This window comes from Dreissena polymorpha, chromosome 15 (genome assembly GCF_020536995.1).
Source record: "Dreissena polymorpha isolate Duluth1 chromosome 15, UMN_Dpol_1.0, whole genome shotgun sequence".
Taxonomy (NCBI): Eukaryota; Metazoa; Mollusca; class Bivalvia; order Myida; family Dreissenidae; genus Dreissena; species Dreissena polymorpha.
The window spans coordinates 30,147,252-30,165,832 of NC_068369.1; the positions used below are offsets into that span (position 1 = coordinate 30,147,252).

At 34.4% G+C, this 18,581-nt stretch overlaps 1 protein-coding gene across 1 annotated transcript; it reads left to right on the forward strand.

Moving 5' to 3' along the window:
* Nucleotides 1-5,392: 5,392 nt before the first annotated feature.
* On the forward strand, nt 5,393-15,114 carry LOC127859654 (DNA-directed RNA polymerase II subunit RPB1-like). The gene is made up of 3 exons (XM_052397159.1): nt 5,393-5,459; nt 10,358-12,088; nt 14,895-15,114. Exons 1-3 carry the CDS (start codon nt 5,393-5,395, stop codon nt 15,044-15,046), a joined length of 1,950 nt encoding a protein of 649 aa, XP_052253119.1. The 3' UTR covers nt 15,047-15,114.
* The last annotated feature ends 3,467 nt before the right edge of the window (nt 15,115-18,581 follow it).

An 18,581-nucleotide genomic window follows, 5' to 3' on the forward strand; every position in this document is an offset into this window, starting at 1 on the left:
TACTTATTTCTTCATTTTCAATCATGTGTGTGTACCTCATATATCGTGTATTTTCATTGTTCATGTACTTGTTAAAAGAAACAATATGTCTAAACTAATACCATTTGAATTAAAAGCCACATATATACTCAAAATCAACGAACATTTCATAAAATATTTCGCAAAATAAAGTAAGCATATTAAAATCAGTGTTTATTATAGCAATATTAACCCATTAATGACCAAATTATTTTTTTTGCAATTTTATAAAAACTGTTACGAACTATATAATTATGCTATTAAAAAACTTTATAATTATATTTACTATTGGAATATCATTGCTTTATGCAATTTTAGTCATGTCCCAAACTTGGGACGCCAGACACATAAGATATCAATATTCGTATTTAATCCATCTTTCAGTAATGACACATTAACTTCCAAATATGCACGAATGTATGTTTTTCTGCATGTTTATGACAATCAAATCACCTGTTTGTGAATTGTGAAATATATATCTCCACTTATCACTGGCGATGAAATGCTATAAAACATCTGTCACGGAGTCCAATATTTCACTTCACGCAGATCCGGTTTGACTCTCCGCCACAAAAGGCACACCTTCTCTGTGTTTTATTTGGCGGCGCAATGTAGTGGTCGCGCCTGTCTTACCTGACAGCAGCCGGTACTCTGCGAATAATGTGCATGACCCTCCCAACCGGACGTCCACACAAGCGCATTGGGAATACCGCATAAGATGCATATTCCCGCCTGAAATCTAGAAGATCCATTGGTTCTGATATTTGGCAGAAAACCTGTACAGGACTCATGCATTTTGCATTTACAACCATGTTTTTCTTTTTCTTCTAGGGATGTTGGGCATCCGTTGCTCATTCTGGTTTTGTTACACAGGAATCTGAAAGTCATAGTTAATAGTGGTGTCTGATGCATCGGACACAGAATCTACATCACTACCTTCATCCTGCGATGTGTCCGAATGGTTAGTGTCTGTGATGTTTGAGACTGATCCGGTGGCACTTCGCACAGAAAAAGTCACATCAGCACGAAGTTGGTTCCCTGTCAAATTGTTTATATTGCCTCCGAGATCTTCATCCCCGCTATCCTCATCACTTTTTGTAGCATCTTCTGGTCCAGCCATGAACACACATCAGCTTCTTGAAAGTCTGTATCATCTTCAAGAAGATGCAACACATCATTTAGAGTGAGCCTGTTAACATAAATTTATATAAATGTAGTTGTAAAATATTATTATTTGTTTTTTTTACAGACCATACTACTGTAAATCTTAATTTGTTACAGATATGTGCTTAGCGTCCCAAATTTGGGACATCATATTGATAAGTACAAAGTCAAGGGAAAATAAGCAAATACTTATATTTCCATTAGTGTATATTATAAAAATCACATATTTCAATATTACAAATCTATAATTTTGACTTTATTACAAAAAATGTATAATTGAGCATAAAAATAATACTTACCTTTTTTTAGCCATTGTCTGTCCAATTGTCTGTCCAAGGAAAATGTGCCCCTTGTCGTTAAATGCAGCCTTATGAATGCATGAAATATCTTTCTGTTTTATCTCAAATTGGTGTTACCAAAGACTGATAGCACAGCCACACAACAGAGATAACTGTATATTTACCACTGAAATAATTAAAACTGACCAGATTCCCTAGGTGTCCCAAATATAGGACGCTGGTCAATAATGGGTTAAATTTGTCATCGCTAGATGTCGTCTGTAAACATAGATTTAACGATATACACTTTTTTTCGTTACGGGAGATTCACATGGAATATAATGTAACACCAAACAATAACAACGAGCATTTTGTATCTTATTAAATCTATGTTACCAGACCATATATAGCGTTGCAATTTTGGCTATTGCTATACCGAACACGTATTTGTTATGGGTTTACTTTATTGTACGAACTATGTTAGAGATATTTGTTGATTTTGCGTTTTTATGTTGCTTTTAGATTTAAAATAAACATCGCCGCCACAAGCAAAATCTTTCTGGATCTTAAATGATAATGTTTTTATAAAATATTATTTGCCATCTATTGCAATTTTCTATATCATTTTACTCGTTTTAATTCAGTAATGAATAAGTCCATAATACAAATAGCACATAAAATAACTAATATAAACGGTTACTAACACAAACTTATATTTAAATTGATAAGCATCAGAAAATTTGTGACATCATAAATGTTTTCCTTCATCTTGGCATGGAATCTGTAAAATAGAATGTTTGCAAAAAGTTGTGTTAAATTATTTTAATAAACCTTCTTGTTAGATTAATGTCCCAGTATACAACAAAACATGTGTATACTTCAAATTGAAATAATAATCAAATTACTTGCATTCGTCTTGTGTTTAAATGTATGCCGATTGGTCAATTACCTTGTTCGACAAAATGTTTGCTGAATGGTCCAGTGCCTCATGCGAAGAAATGTTTGTTGAATGGGTCCATTGCCACATGCGACAAAATGTATGGTAGTTGGCCATCAACTCCATGTGTACAAACAACTACAAATGAGAAATTGCCACCTGCTTCATGTGCATCTCTGTATGGCAATTTGTCGTTTGTCACCACTGTTTAAATGTTTAACAATTGGTGACCTGCCTAAAGTAAAAAAAAATAATTGCAACTGTTAATTAGCGTGCTGAGTTAAAATGTTTCTGCCTCTTTAAATTATTGTTTCTTAACGTTTGGTAATTGGTCACTTCCTTTATGTGTTTAACTGTTTAAATACTGGCATTTTATATTAATTGTTCTTATGCCTGCCTCCTATATATCAATATCTGGCCATGGGCCATCCTCAACGAATGTAAATATGTACATGTATGAAAATGGTCAACTTATCTTTTGTGTCTAATCGCATGGCAATTGATCACCTGTCTCTTGTGTCTAAATGAATGGCGATTTGTGTCCTTAATCTTGTGTCTAACCGTATTTCTACTGATCACTTGCCTCATATGTTTACATGTATGGCGTCTGGTCTTTTGTCTTCAGTGTCTTAACGTATTGTATTTTACCACCTGGCTATTGTGTCAAATTGAATGACGATTTGTTTCTTTAATCGTGTGTGTAACCGTATTTCTACTGATCACTCGCCTCATATGTAAAATGTATGGCATCTGGTCTTTTGTCTTCAGTGTCTCAACGTATGGTATTTTACCGCCTGGCTATTGTGTCAAATTAAATGACAATTTGTCTCTTTAATCGTTTGTGTAAAATATTTCTACTGATCACTCGCCTCATATGTAAACATGTATTGCATCTGGTCTTTTGTCTTCAGTGTCTAAAGGTATGGTATTTTACCACCTGGCGATTTTGTGTCAAATTGAATGGCGATTTGTCTCTTTAATATTTGTCTAACCTTATTCCTTTTGGTCACTTGCCTCATTTGTTTAAATGTATGGCATCCTGTCACTTGTTTTCAGTGTCTGAGTTATTCTGACATAATGGGCCATTCTCTATTTGCCTCAAATAACTTACCCTTAAGTGATGATTACCATGATATCCTGCTGCTGCATCTGGATTTTTTTTTTAATTTGTGAAAACAAATTTTGGTGTAATGCTCTGAGAAACATATACTTATTACACTTGCGTTAAGTGGCATCCCAGATAAGCATTTGAAGTCCGCAGGGGCTAATCTGGGACCAGGCTAGCCGCATTCACTGGATTTTCGCTAAGAAGAGAAAAACATAAAAATTAAAATATAATAACAATTCAGACGGAGTTGTATCAGAAAACCAATTTAAATTAGTGGCTTATACAATGGGTAATAATTATATTTTGTACAGTCGAAAACCTATTCATGTTAAATATAGGGTGGGAAATTCATTTGCTCAATCGACACAAAGACACAATATTTGGGGTGACAACAAATATTACTTAACTAGTCCTCTTGCGCTTCGTTCTTATAAATCTTTTTGAAGTAAAAATACATTGATTAATGAAACCATTTTAAGATCATATAAGTTATTTTCTATTTAACATGTCTCGATTTAATTTATATACAGATTAAAGATTGAGTTAAAATGCTGACATGAAAATCGTTAATACTCACTTAAATAATACATGTACTCCCTTGACATTTAAAGGACATTTCATGTTTTGTTCATTTATATAATTGTAACAATGAGCTTTCAAAAAAGCTTTTAGTTTACTAATAATACAGTATTCGTTTTAAACTATATGTTATGTAGACACAAACTTACTTTGGTATTTGATCAGATTAAGTAGGATTTGCCAACCTTGTTTCTACCACATTTTCTTTCTGCGATTAATTTATTGTCGACAACTGTTGTCTAATCAGCAGATACACAAATAACTTCAGAAGATATAATCTCTGTTTTAGAAGCACACGTTTAATCCTGTATATAATTTCTCATATTTGTTTCTCTAGAAATTATAGCCGTTTTATTTCGAGAAAAACAATAATGTTAAGGATTATTTGTATGTGAACCAATTCCGCAAATTATGCCGCTATAAACATGCCATTTAAATTAAGAAAAAACAAAAAATGACATATATAAGCATGATTTGTAAAAACAACAACACTCAATATATCAGTACGTCCGATTGGTGCAGAATGGTTCCATGCGCTTTCTTAATTTCAATGTCACATAGTACCATTTCGCAAGTAGGGGGCGATAAGGAGTTTCAATATTGCTCGGGTAACAAAAAATGGCTTATCACACTTGTAACATGTGTTGCAATGTCATGCCCCTGTTAAAACGACATTAGCATCACACACAAAGTAAACATCAAGGTCAAATATATCGGAGGCCTTTCACATGGAATTTTGATCTGAAATTAAGTCGTTTGATGGTATGGTGAATTAGCTTTCTCAATTAGAGCCATATTTTTTCGCGATAACTCTCCATAATCCAAAAAGCCATTGAAGGGATCGTGGTAAGATGGTTATCTGCTTCAGTTCTTCTACTGACCAGTATATATAGGGCATTATATATGCCATATGACATGTGATTAAAAATGTGGATTCCAAAAAAGGTATATGCTTCTGATGTATTTAGTTCTGATGCCTAAACTAAAAATGTTGTCATATTTATTTTAATCGTTTATTCATGTGTATTATACGTCATTAGCATATGTGCAACTGATTTGAAAAAAACACATCAACATAATACATAGAACAGTAAAATGTTTGCTTGCATTATGTTCGTGTTTATAAATACATATGTATATCAACATGATACTAGGGTTATATTGACAGGCATGAGTAACAATAATAAAGTTCTACTGTATTAAATCAAGTACAATTTTACCTGTAAAACAACAGTCGGTTTACATCGAGTTGTGTCGTTATGATTTGGAATTAATCAATAAACGTATTGATTGGATTTTGGTTTTCAGATGGGGAGCCTGGCAATCCTTTTGATGTGTCTGATTACGTCTATTTGTTACGTCAGTGGTCAAGGAGGTAAGATTGTAGTTTGTTTAATATCAATTGTATGCACAACGCTTTATATGTTGTTCATGAATGCATGAAACCATTTTTTTTTTCCATTTATGTTTGAGTTTTCTTGAATTCTTTAATTCACGTTGTAATTAATAAAGTTTCATTATACGTATACTTGTGTTAGTTCCCTTGAATTAAAATCGAATATTCAATTTGGGAATTCGGCTTCGAATGTTCGGCCTATTTGTGAATATTTGATCATTCGTTCCGATCACTAGAATTAACTATATGCGGCAAATGAGATTTTAACACCAGTAATGTTTGCATAAGATGTTTGTTTTTCATAATACGAAAAACAATGGAAAGGTTTATAAATGATCTATGCACTTAAATAAGACGTGTTTAATGTTCATATTTAAGATGTAGTATTATTTTCAGTCACTCTTTAAATAAATGTTTATACATTTCGCATAGTAACATTAGGAATCATTTTTACCTTCTGTAAAGTCGTATGAGAAGCTATACTTTGCGTAGAACGATTATATATTATGTGATAGTAGACGATATTAAATATATGTAATAAAGAAAGCGAACTGTTATTAAATATTTCCCATCCGAAATTTAAGAGCAAAGATGTTAAATTGTATGTCTTATAAATTTATTTTCACAGACAAATATTCGTAAAGTTGGTAAAATGTGTCATACCAAACTTTCCCAGATTGGAACGATAATGGCTCTCACAGTATCAACATAAGTTGTAAAGTCAAGTCGCTCTTTTATCTTTATACTCTATGGCAATTTGAAGTTTGAATGAGAATAGCGATTTGAATTTGTTGTATGTGATTTTTCTTATTATAAAATTAGCAGGCACCTAGGAAAAGAAACCAATTGAAATGTTTTTCTTAGCCTTGATATCCGGGTAGTAGTGCGGAATGGCGTTTGATTTGTGTGTTTGCATTTCTAATATTAAATGATCCTCAACAATAAACTATTGTTTACGTGACCTTCTAGGTTTTGTTTCTGATACGGCAAACCGCCTTCAAAAAATGAATAAATTGACCATGGTTACAATTAAACTTTGCAGGAATTATTATCAACTCGTGCTATTTGTGCAACAAACCGCGGATTATCGAAACTATGAGTTAGTAAATAAGCTACGACCATCAATAACGAATGTTCAATTTTTAAACAACAGGCCATAGATAGCTTAATCGAAGGTTCCCGAATATTATCGACGTATCCCGTAATGAGCTAGCTCTTAGGAAAACCCAGTTATCTGCTGGTACAATAAATATTACCCATAAAGAATGATTTCAAACTCAAATAACTTAAAAAAAGTTGTTATTTTAATGGTCACTTGGTTGATAAATTGGGCCTGTGTTGTTTTTGCCGGGGAATTTCCTAAAATGAAGTGTAGTCGGGTACACGTTTATCGGGATAATATCAACCCCCTTGCAGAGATTTGACTAGAACCAGCATAACTGGATCAAATACCTGCCTTTATAGTAAACCACGTGATAATAGCCGAGTCACGTGGAACAATAATTTTCCGGTTGGAACTTTTTTAATTAGGTATTTTATTTAAATAAAAATGATACTACTTTTCATAATTAAATACAAAAAGATATAAACCTTCCAAATCTGGTAGGATTTTCTTGTGATGAAAGAGATTGTATGTGACAAGTCTGCTTGGAGATTTGGATAATTTTTGGGTTAGTTATGGTAAGAAATAAAAATGTCTCATAAATTAAATGTCTAAACCGGTAGACCTTGAGTCATAAAGGGTTTCACTATAATGCACAGGCTAATAAGTCACGACACTATTCGCTATTATGTTTTATCTCGTTTGAATGGAGTATCTTCTTAGCGTCAATCTAGCTTTGGTAAAAAGTGTCGTTCCGTATAAGCCTGTTGAGTCCGCACTGGTTAATCTTGGACCATATCTTTTTCTAAATCTGGATGTTCGCTATACTCGCATGTATTAATTCCAAGTTTTGCCAGAACGAGGCTCATATATTTAACATTTGAGTCGCGTTCTGAGAAAATTAGGCATAATGCATGTACGTAAATTGTCATCTCAGATAAGCCTGTGCGGACTGCACAGGCTAATCAGAGACGACACTTTCCGCTTTTATGACATTTTTCGTTTAAATAAAGTAAATCTCTTTAGCAAAAATCCAATTTAGGTGGACAGTGTCGTCCCTGATTAGCCTGTGTGGACTACGCAAGCTTATTTGGGACTGCACTTTACGCACATGCATTATGCCCAGTTTTCTAAAAACACGACTCATTTACTTCGGTCTATTAGGAAGCCGTTGCTACGTTGGCGATGATATCTACGAGGACGATGAAAGCTGGACCGTGGACTGCAACACGTGCACTTGCAGCGATGGAAACGTTGATTGTTCGACAGTTGATTGTTCAGGTGCGTTTTAAAGCTTAATGTTCTGTTTTGTTATATTCTTAACACATTTATGCCCAGTGGACTCTCCCATCCTTCTAAATTGGGTCAATTTATCTCCAAAATTAGGGGTGTCAAGTATATTTATTTCTATATTTAGAATATTTCTTAAAGAAATTCATTTAAGCAAACAGCGCAGACCCAGATGAGACGCCGCATTATTCGGCGTCTCATCTGGGTCTACGCTGTTTGAAAATTCCTTTTTTCAGGACGCTAGGCATAAATGGGTTAAGCAGAAAGACGTGTGTTAAAGGGAGCAAATGCTGATATTTAAGTATTGCATCAGTTTTGGTGTCGTGATCGATTCCGAACGCAATGGTCAGGGGTGGTATTCCAGAAACATCTTAAGTCACTTCTTAAATAATTTCACTTAAGTTCAAAATTACATTTTTTTGTATTTCTTAACTAGATAAGGAATCACATGTTTCTTTTGGTATTCCTAAAATAACATTGACATAATGATGTTATTTTTGATTATATTCTTGATGCCAAACTATTCCAATAGAAAATGAAACACTTAAGAAAATTTCCCAAATTAAGGATAAGAATAAAATTTAACTAAGATGCTTCTGGAATACAACCCCAGACTATGATTGTTATGATGCGCCCGATAATGAACGCATACCCTTTCCCAAGTAAAGATAATGTTAATGTTCTCCAATCTCCATAATGTAATCTGTGAAAACACTTTTATAGAGTTTTGTTTTTAAATATTTTTGAAAGACTGCACTCTAACTATGGTTAATTATGTTATCACTTTTGGTATGTTTTGGAAAATTAGGTTTTAAAACATTTATTTATTTCCACTAACCAAACGAAACCTTTTTACGTGTCTACTATACAACCTTTTTAATAACACTGGATCAATGTATCGATGGTTATAATTCAAACTCTGATAAAAAGCGAAGCAAGGTTGTAACATTTTATCATATTGATCAATTACCTTAACCCATTTATGCCTAGCGTCCTGAAACAAGGACATTGCAAACAGCGTAGACCCAGATGAGATGCCGCATAATGCTGTTTGCTTAAATGAATTTCTTTAAGAAATATTCTAAATATAGAAATAAATATACTTGACACCTCTAATTTTGGAAATAAATTGACCCAATTTAGAAGGATGGGAGAGTCCACTGGGCATAAATGGGTTAAATTCAACTAACCTCAATCAAAGATGTTAAATAGCCATTTGACCGAATTACAAGCCATTTCATAATTATTTGTATTTTGAAATCGAAAAAACGACAAAACAAATGAAGCCGACATATCTTCTGTTTAAATCCTGTGTTATTTATATGAAAGATATTTCTCTTCTCAAGTTTTTGAAATAAAAAATACACATTTTGTGATGGTATTGAATAAAGAAGACTCGTTTGGCGATGCTTGTAGAATAAAGGACCAATTAATTGTTTTTAATGAAAATTCAATACTGCTCCAGCAGCTGGAGTTTCACTTCTTTATATTGTAGAAAACAAATGGCTTTTTGCGATTACAGTTAAAATATTAGCCTTTTTATGGTAATGGTAATTGAAATAAACGACTTTTTCGAAGATATTAAAATTTAATTTTTTTTTTGTGAATAACGGTAGAAAGTTTGTTTGCTGTTGATGGTGTAAGTGGACCTTTTTGGCGATGTTTATGGAAAAAAAAAGACTTTTTGCCTTATTTAAGTCCAAGATATCGGACTTGATTAGCTATTCATGCCACAATGCATTTGGTCGTTATTTTAGTTGTCAGTATATTATCATGATCACAGATTTATGTGTGTGTGGTTCACGATGATCCAAAACATGCCACTTAGTTTAACCGTGACTCATGTGTGGTTATATCACGATGAAATAGAGGATATTTGTTGGATTCGGTTGAAATGGTGGAAAATATATTTTTCTAGGATCACGAGTGATTTTAAAATCGAAATTCCACCAAATCCAACAAAGTTTCTTTTTATTTTATGCTTACAAATGATTTTTGTTTTTATTTATTTTTTTCCCTTTTGGACAATATAATTTCCCGATAGGCGCCCCGGAATGTTATTACATGTATGTTTAAAGGAAGCTGATCTGTTTGTTTTTACGAATATTCAATACAGAGTAGTCGCCCTTGGTAAAATTTAGGGGTCACAATGGGGACACAAAAGATTGAAACAGTGAAATATCAGTTCTAATTCACTGATATTTCTCTATAAACCTTTGGAAAACATAAACTAAAATACGTTAAACGAAACGTGAATGCTGTTAAATGTGTCATATACGAGGAATTGGTTGGCAGTTAACACGATTCAATGCTAACCAGAGTCTAATAAATGACTCACAATATTGATACTGTTACACATATAATTTTGCTTTCATTTTAAGAGGAACAATCGGGTTCAAACTATTAATCCTTTCTTAAAGGTGCAAAATTCCTATGTCATGCAAAACACAACATGAACATCACACGAACTTTGTCATATTTCCAGATATACCAGGAGAACCGATGAACCTTTCGTTCCGGCCAAAACGTCAAGTAATTGAAGGAAAAAGACCATACAAAAAGTACGCGAATAAACGGCCTTATAAAACAAAGAAACGGCATTATAAAACAGAGAAACCACTTTACACAGAAGAACCACCATATACAACAATAACACCTCATTACACCACGACAGAACCATACACAACAAAATCACCTTATTACACAACGACCGAACCATACACAACAAAAACACCTTATTACACAACGACACCTCCATATACAACAAAAACACCTTATTATACCACGACTGAGCCATACACAACAAAAACACCTTATTACACCACGGCACCTCCATATACAACAAAGGCACCTTATTACACCACGACTGAACCATACACAACAAAAACACTTTATTACACCACGACACCTCCATATACAACAAAAGCACCCTATTACACCACGACTGAACCATACACAACAAAGGCACCTTATTACACCACGACACCTCCATATACAACAAAGGCACCTTATTACACCACGACTGAACAATACACAACAAAAGCACCGTATTACACCACGACACATCCTTATACAACAAAGGCACCTTATTATACCACGACACCTCCATATACAACAAAGGCACATTATTACACCACGAATCCTCCATATACAACAAAGGCACCTTATTATACCACGACTGAACCATACAAAACAAAAGAACCTTATTACACAACGACACCACCATATACAACAAAAGCACCTTATTACACAACGACTGAACCATACACAACAAAAGCACCTTATTACACCACGACACCTCCATATACAACAAAAGCACCGTATTACACCACGACTGAACCATACACAACAAAGGCACCGTATTACACTACAGCACCTCCATATACAACAAAAGCGCCTTATTACACCAAGACTGAACCATACTCAACAAAAGCACCGTATTACACTACGGCACCTCCATATACAACAAAAGCGCCTTATTACACCACTACTGAACCATACACAACAAAAGCACCTTATTACACCACGACACCTCCATATACAACAAAGACACCTAATTACACCACGACACCTCCATATACAACAAAAACACCTTATTACACCACGACTGAACCATACACAACAAAAGCACCTTATTACACCACGACACCTCCATATACAACAAAGGCACCCTATTACACCACGATTGAACCATACACAACAAAAGCACCTTATTACACCACGACACCTCCATATACAACAAAGGCACCTTATTACATCACGACTGACGTATACACAACAAAAACACCTTATTACACCACGACACCTCCATACACAACAAAAGCACCTTATTATACCACGCATGAACCATACACAACAAAAACACCTTATTACACCACGACATCTCCATATACAACAAAGGCACCGTATTACACCACGACAAAACCATACACAACAAAAGCACCTTATTACACAACAACACCTCCATACACAACAAAAGAACCTTATTACACAACAACAAAACCGCCGTACACAACAATAGGACCTTACACAACAACAAGACCTCCGTACACAACAGTTGAACCATACACAACAACAAAACCACCTTACACAACAATAGGACAATATTACACAACGACACCACCTTACACAACAAAAGGACCGACTATCTGGCCATCGTTGACAACAAGGCCGGGTGGACAAAATTGCAGAGTGGGCGGCATGACATATGGGCATGGTAACGTATTATATTTCTTTTCTTACTTTTTTCTGATCAGAACAGTATTTGCAGTCTTTTTTGGGGGAGGGCGAGGGGGGGGGGGGTCGGGGCATAAAGAACGGGGCATATTAATTTTCCAGCGAATCACTAACAGAGAAGCTGCATTGTTAAAATCATTATGTTCGCCCGGATAGAATATTGATGCAATATTCATGTATATGCAAATATATTTAATTGTAAACCTCGTTACACCTGTGCTGTTGAGATCATTGTCACATCATACTATACAATCATTATTATTCGTCGACAGTACATTTCTTGGTTAAAATAGACCTTTTTGTGGACAAGAACTTGTGTTGATTTCTGATTGTGGAGAGAAGAAATATGAGGACTCTGCGTCGGGAATTTGCCAATGTGTTTGTTTCGAATTCGTGGATCGGTCAACACACGAAATCAATGAAAATATGTTTCCCACAATTATTGATTACTTTACAGTATCTTGCTTTAATATATGCCCCACAATTATTGATCACTTTACAGTATCTTGCTTTAATATATGCCCCACAATTATTGATCACTTTACAGTATCTTGCTTTAATATATGCCCCACAATTATTGATCACTTTACAGTATCTTGCTTTAATATATGCCCCACAATTATTGATCACTTTACAGTATATTGCTTTAATATATGCCCCACAATTATTGATCACTTTACAGTATATTGCTTTAACCCTTTACCACTTAGATTCGCATATTACCCATGTGTAGTCCCTAAGAAAGTTAAATTTATTTAAAGACCTTTCTTACTTTATTCAAGTTTTAAAGGCTTCTTTTCCAACTGACAAGCAGCAAACAACATATAACCTGAACTGACTGCGATTTACTCGCAGGCTGTTCTGGTTTTACGCTGTTTACACATAGCCATTATCACTTTACTTCTTATGCTGAAAAGGGTTAAATATTACATTATCAGTATACATGAATGAGTTCTCTTCAATATTCTAGACTTCATTTTTTCAACATTTAACATAGAACCTACGTTGTTTGCCGATTATCACACTGTATCACTGACAAATCTTTGTACTCTAAGATCCCCAAAGATATTCATGAATAATTCATCTGTTGCTTATTGACTCTGCAAATTCTTACAAGTGTGACCAAAGGGGAATGAAGGATTATCCCCTTTAAGTCCGTTTGTCCGTAAGCACGTTTTCCCGTGTGTCCATCTGAATCTGTGACCTGTGATAATTGCCAAATACTAAAGCTAAGTGGATATAGCTTGTAATGAGGATGGCGGGCAATATGTGGAATCTACACGTTATTACAGTTGGTTCGTCAAACATTTTTTTTTTATATGGTTACTGAAATTACTAAAAATTGTAATCTAGGTCATGCTATAGCGAAACTATTACTCGAGAGGGGTTGATGAAACGTTGTTTGTGGATTGAGGGTCATATAGAGTGCAAAAAGTTTTTGTCGCCAAACATAAATTTTGGTTGCTTTGGCTACAGATGGTTAAATCAATAACTGAAGACTAGAATCTGGATCCTAAAATGTATATGAACCAGATTCATTGCACGTTGTGCTTGGGTACAATAAATTTTGTACTTATTAACGTAATACATATATTGCCTGACCGCCCGTTTGTCCTTCCATTTAAATACTCATTAAAAACATGACTTCTGCAACAACTTATGCAACTCCGGATGTTTATAGAGAGCTATAAAGAAATTGTGCAGGTTGTTTCAGAAGTTCATCGGACAATAATTGTTGTTTCGTTGGTAACAGCAATTGGTTAAAATTTAATCTTTATCTTGCGTCAAATTAAAAAGCCATTAAGCTGAGGTTGACGAAACTCTGTACTTGATAGAAGTCTATGTGAGAAGAATACAAGTTATTTCAGTTGTGTTTTTGTGACCGTCTGTAAAACTGTACGCTTGGAAAATCTGGAACCTGCGATAACTCAATTTATTCGTTATTAAGGTTGATGAGACAAAGTGTGTGGATGGAGAGAGGTTAGAAGAATATGAACAAAGTTTCAAACATTTTGTCAGACACCAATAATGATTGCAATTTAAACAGGAATAAGTGAACACTAGCATGTTCATTCTACGAATACTCGAAAAGTACTCAAGCTTTATTAATAGTACTCAATATGTGCATAGAGGGTCAAATGATTAATCGGCATTTTGTGTCAGACCAAAACTTTGGTTGCTATGGTTATAGAACACTTTAAAACTAAACTCCACATTCTGCCATGATTAAAAAAACACAAGGTAGGTTAATAAAAATTATGGAGATCAAGTTCTTATTCCGAAACCATAAGCTAGGAGCGAGACGAAATGTTTTGTCTGTGAAAAATATCTTCTATTTTATTTAATTAAGCTACGCTGTGTAGAACGTTGTGAAGTGAGTATACTTTGCTATGTAACAATATCATTGACAAATAAATCCAGAATGTGGTTATAAACTAATTATTGTTCTTCCTGCTTCTAGACTGTTTTTTTATATTTAATTTAACATATAATGTATGTCGAGCCTAACAATTATGACAGCTATAACTAAGTTATGTTTCTTCATCTTGACTATATACTTTATTGATCTAAACAATTAACATGCTGCATAATCATTTATATCTTTTATAATATGATTTGGTGTTTTTTCAATTTTTCAATTTTTCGTGGAAACGAAAATGTGTTTATATATATATGAAAAACAAATACATTAGGTGTGTTTCTAAAATTAGTGAATCGTTAAACCCACGAAATATACGAATATGTATGTTTCAAGTTTAATAATGATTTTACAATACATTTCACAGGTGAGTCCGTTCCGAATGAGGACCCCTGCAAGGATTGCAAGTGTAACAATGGCCGGGTGACTTGCGAGCCTGTGGTTTGCATTCAATGCGTGGGACCCATACCCAAAGGAAAATGCTGTCCCGTTTGCGACTCTGGAAGGACCTTCGGCTAGAATGGCAACACGATGTTGTGTATATAAAGCATTGAGGAAAGCACAAACATTCAATGTGTGCGCTGACCGTGTATAATAAATTTAATTATATATAAAAAATTGCTTTCTTTTTCTTTAGTGAACATGTTCCCTAAACCCAACCATAAAACAATGGTCATCATCAAATAAATACAATACCAATACACGTTTAAATGTTAAGGTCCACATTTGTCCGCAGAGGGGTAGTAAGTCCATGGGTTATCTATAGGTTTTTGTCTTCTACCAATCATCATTTAGACAATAAGTCGTTGATTGTTGGTGTGTACACTAAACAATGTCCTCATTTAGGCAACGAGTCCTCATTTGTTGATGGGTACACTAACACATACACTCGTTTGTGACAACGAGTCATTATTGTGACAACGAGTCATTATTTGTTGGTTTTTACACTTATAGAAGTGTTCACTAGGACAAGGAATCCTCAATTGTTGATGTGTACACTAACAAATATCCGCATGTGGACAACGAGTCCTCATTTGGTGAGGTAAACATTAATATATGACAAATTTACCAGGTAAACATTAGAAACCAGTCAAGGCAAATATTCTTGTTCAATTGTTATATTTACAATATGTCCAGTCGAAAACTTCTTGATCGAGTGGTTACACGCTTGCTTCACCATCACGGGTTGGAGTTATAATAGTGTAACCGTTTATAGTTACAATACCAATAAGCAATTTATAATACAATGACAAAAACAGAAGGAGCAGGGGTATTGAATGCAACTTTTAAATTTCCTCTGTCAATCCCCAAATTAAACTGTGTCAAACAATTCAAAACCAGCACACGCGAGCCTCCGGTCTTCTGCGTTTGCGCATTGCATGGCGCACATTGCCTGTTTATTCATTCAAGGCATTATATCCCTTTGCATCCGTGAAGTTACAAAGCATATGTAGCTGAAACTGTGATGTAATTTTTAGAATTGCATGTAATACATTGTTTTGATATAACTTATGTCGTACGCGAAATTTAACCGAGGTACATCGAAGCATCTTCGGTAAACCAACTTTAACTTCTTCTTCAAACCGTAATAATACGCATGTTTAGATTGATTCACGAGATTATTCATGCACGCGACAGTTTGCTTATACAATGCAGAGCAACATGTACATCAATATATACATCACAAACAATCCACACAATGCTGATGTAACCCTTTCCCACTAATAAGCAACGTGAGAATTTCTAATGGACTACAAATGCGTCAAAATACGTATCTAAGGGGTAAAATATTAAATAACTCATGCTAGAAATAAAAGAATTGGACTTTTTCCTATTTGTGTTTTTGCTATTTAACCGAAAGCATTATTGAATACGTCTTCATACATACGAGGGCAGTACGTAAACCTACTCACTTTCATAAAAAATAAAGCGTATCTGAGAAGGTAATCATTGCACATTATTATGCAATTAACAAACGTTTAGCATATTTTTATTAGAGGCGGGGAGGGGGATCAAGATTTATTTCGACACACGTTGTATTGTCTGTGACTTAACTGAAACCCTATCTGAGCTATATTTAATTTGAGAGACATTTATTGTATACGCGCAAATAAAGGCATGCTCATACAATAATTAGTTTATAGAAGTTTCTGTTGAATATAAAAACAAATGTAAAGATAATTGTTATGTAAATCTATAAATCTATTTGGATTTGTCTAAAAGTACGCGTGAACCAATGAATATTTTTAACCAGTTCTTTCAAAAAGTCGAAACGTTTTCCGATGTTTTATATCAATGATATTATTCAATATCGGTAATGTAAAATACTTAATTTTGAAAACAAGGTTCGATTTTATTGTTGTTTACCTATCATCGTTTTGGAGTCCTAATGTAAATGATTTGTACCGTTAAGGGCGTTATTCACGATAACTGTTGATCACTAGTCATACACCCTTGCATTGCACAGGGACTGATTGATAACGAAATTTCGATCGATATTTGTTTCTAACATGGTTGCGTAAATTAGCGTTTACTTGTATTGATAACTTTGCATTCATCCGATGAGTTCAAATTGGGGACATTCTGCTGAATTGTTTACGATTAGTTGTACACCGCCAATATTTGTTTCATGTGTCTATATATATATATATATATATATTAAGCAGATCATGATAGTCCCCCTTCTGTTAAATTGATGCTATGCGATTTCTATATTATTGGGTATTTAAACATCAAGATCATGTATAGTCAAATAATATAGCAAAAAAAAAGAATTCAATTTCATTACCATTTACCTACTAAATGTTACTTCCTATGTTAATTAATTAATACCCAAACCAGTGTACTATTGACTTTCAAATGATGCATTCCCTAATACTAAGTACAGACTCTACTAGTCCCAAGTAATAACCATCCTACTCAACGGCTGCGAGACCTGGACCCTTCTCGCAGGCACATACTGCAGGATTCATGCATTTGCACATGAATGCATCCGAAGACTGCTCCGCATCTTCTACACGGAACACAAGACCAATGAGTACGTACGGAATATGACTGCAACACTTTTTGATCAACAATATCCCCTACTGGCGACATTCAAACGACGAAATTGGGCTTGGTTTGGACACGTCACCAGGCAAGACTCTCTATGCAAGTCTTCTCTCCAGGGCACGCTAGAAGGAGGTCGACGTCGAGACCGTCACAAGAAAAGCTGTATGGACACAATAGTGTCCATCCCTTCACATGGATGAATCTCTGTCAGCAGCACATAACAGACATGAATGGAGGAGGATTTTTTATCGTCGTCTCTCATTTTCCCCTAATGGCCTAAGCGGTCAAGGGATTGATTATGATGATGATTGTGATGCATATAAAATCGATGTTAATACATATGAATTATTTTTTAGATATTTGCAGTGTTTGTATTATTGAAGTAATGACCACGTTTTTATAAATGTATTATCCACTAGAAACGATTGTATAGAGCGACCGATAGGTAATTCTTCCTTAATTATGAATGCAAATACGCAAACATAACACTAAATTAGCAGTTGTTCATAATGGGAAAACAACTTTTTAACGAACAATTCAAATACTGGAGGAATAATATTATCTTTTTGTCACCGCCTTGATTAGACTCATCGTATGAGTTACAAAGCATATGTAGCTGAAAAGTATCACATCTTTGTAAGTTGGATGCTACTTGATAACTGTGATGTAATTTTTTGAATTGCATGTAATACATTGTTTTGATATAACTTATGTCGTACGCGAAATTAAACGAGGTACATCGAAGTATCTTCGGTAAACAAACTTTAACTTCTTCTTCAAACCGTAATAATGTTTTCACATATAGAGTCATGTTTTATGAACTCGCGTTAAGAACGAGCTGCCCGTATATGTTAATACGATCCCGTAGTGAAGTCATGTGAACTTGGTAAATGGTGTGTGTTGTTCAAATCGTTCTGCAAATTTATATAGCTTACAGCTACTTCATCAGAATCAACATTTCTTCAATTAAACAGATACTCTCATTTATGTCATTTCTGTCAAT

What these genes read in the sequence shown, in the direction of transcription:
- LOC127859654 (XM_052397159.1), top strand. Translation starts at nt 5,393, where the DNA reads ATGGGGAGCCTGGCAATCCTTTTGATGTGTCTGATTACGTCTATTTGT. An exon ending in TTACGTCAGTGGTCAAGGAG is followed by an intron (nt 5,460 to 10,357) that starts GTAAGATTGTAG and finishes TCATATTTCCAG; the next exon opens with ATATACCAGGAGAACCGATG. An exon ending in CGGCATGACATATGGGCATG is followed by an intron (nt 12,089 to 14,894) that starts GTAACGTATTAT and finishes TACATTTCACAG; the next exon opens with GTGAGTCCGTTCCGAATGAG.